The sequence below is a fragment of the Rhinopithecus bieti genome, unplaced genomic scaffold (assembly GCF_001698545.2).
Source record: "Rhinopithecus bieti isolate Rb0 unplaced genomic scaffold, ASM169854v2 scaffold_5002, whole genome shotgun sequence".
Taxonomy (NCBI): Eukaryota; Metazoa; Chordata; class Mammalia; order Primates; family Cercopithecidae; genus Rhinopithecus; species Rhinopithecus bieti.
This window is the reverse complement of record NW_016804830.1, coordinates 1,801,103-1,802,684: the sequence shown is the minus strand read 5'-3', so window position 1 is coordinate 1,802,684 and position 1,582 is coordinate 1,801,103. Positions and strand designations below refer to the sequence as shown.

General features: G+C 42.4%; 1 protein-coding gene across 1 annotated transcript; it reads right to left on the bottom strand.

Moving 5' to 3' along the window:
* Window positions 1–1,009: 1,009 nt before the first annotated feature.
* LOC108528648 (SRA stem-loop-interacting RNA-binding protein, mitochondrial-like) lies at window positions 1,010–1,414 on the bottom strand. The gene has a single exon (XM_017870552.1). It carries the CDS (start codon window positions 1,378–1,380, stop codon window positions 1,051–1,053), a length of 330 nt encoding a protein of 109 aa, XP_017726041.1. The 5' UTR covers window positions 1,381–1,414; the 3' UTR covers window positions 1,010–1,050.
* Between the last annotated feature and the right edge of the window lie 168 nt (window positions 1,415–1,582).

Sequence of the window (1,582 nt, the reverse complement as noted above, 5' to 3'; positions counted from 1 at the left end):
CCAGGCACAGTTGAGCCATCTCCCCTGCTTTAATGGGCAATAATTCTTGCTCTGGGGCTGAACAAGTTTTAATTAAATGGTGAGCTCGAAGAATCTGACCGTGTAATAGCTCACACATCCTCATCTATTTTCTAGCTCCTGGTGTCAGCAATTGATTCTGTAAAAATATCCTGGGCAGGGCTTCCCTGAGCTCCGTGGAGTGAGGTCAGTGGCCCTCTTGGATTTCTCCCAGCATGAGGCACCAGGGGACCGAGGTGCTGATGGACTTCGTGCCGCTGTAGCATACATCATCACACGTCAGGACCTGCTGCTATTTTAAGAATGTGCAGAGCAGGAGGGAAGCTCTTCTACAACATTTAACACGTATGTCCCTTGAGCTCCCAGTGCGGGAGTTTGGGGTTGAGTTGGGGACCCTCCTATTACACTTATTTCATATAATACCTGAGCCCCAACCCTATGGGTACACTACTTCTCTGGGCCACAGGTTCCTTATCTGGAAAATGGGGATAATTAATAGATGATTAAACGAGAAGTCAAAGTGAGATCAGGTGACTCAGCACTGTGCCTGGCGCATAAGATAGCACCCAGCAAATTAGATTTTAAAAAGATAATTCTTTATATGAATTACTTTCAAGCCCCTTTTTAATATTCACGGTCTGTCCCTTTTTTGTGCCACCCCCCACTCCACCCCATGTCAGCATCCTCCCGCAATCCTTCACCCATGGTAACAATCAAGGACTGTATGTATCTTTCGACATTCTTCTCCATGGTTATATAATCCTATAGGAGATAATATTACACTTATTTTCTTGCATTTTGCGCTTCTCACGTAGCAGTGCCATGTGGAAATGCCTCCGAGTCCTTGCGTAGTGCTCAGATTTATTCTTTTTAGTGGCTACATAACACACAGTGGTGTGGATGCAACATAATTGATTTGGCCAAGACATCACTGATGGGCATTCCCTTTGCTTCTAGAGTTTTTTCTCCCCTCAAATTATTATTATTATTATTTTTTCTCAGTTATGTTAACTTTATTAATAGGCTGCGGTCTCAAAAATCTTTCTCTTCATCAACAGATGTTTGCAGAACTTTTGGCCTTTTAGCTTGAACCTGGACCTTTGCTCCATCTATAATATGATATTCCTGTTGTAGTGCATTCTGAAGTTCTTCTTCTGAAGAAAACTGAACCCAACCCAAACCTCTGTGAAAGCCAGTCTCCTTGTCAAAAGGTACAATACACCTTTTTACATGGCCAAACTGTGCAAAGTATTCTTTCAGCTGACTCGACGCCGCAGTCCAAGGAATTTTTCTCACAAAAGCAACCGACCGATCGATATTTTTACGCAGCGCCACAGCACCCCTCGCTGCTGAGGCCGCCATCTTTAGACTCCAAATTATTATTTTTATTGATAGCCTTCTTTAATTAGATTGCAGGCGTCTGACCTGTTTGGCCACCTTTTTAAGCTCTAGGCCTTTGAGAATGAATATGAAATAACAGTAGTATAATGATGCCTCTCGTCCAGATAGAAGATGTATTTTTGAAGGGTTCTCACCAAAAAAAAAAAAAAAAAAAAAAAAAAAA

Bases quoted from the DNA above. Each gene is read 5' to 3' on its own strand.
- LOC108528648 (XM_017870552.1), bottom strand. From the start codon at position 1,380: ATGGCGGCCTCAGCAGCGAGGGGTGCTGTGGCGCTGCGTAAAAATATC.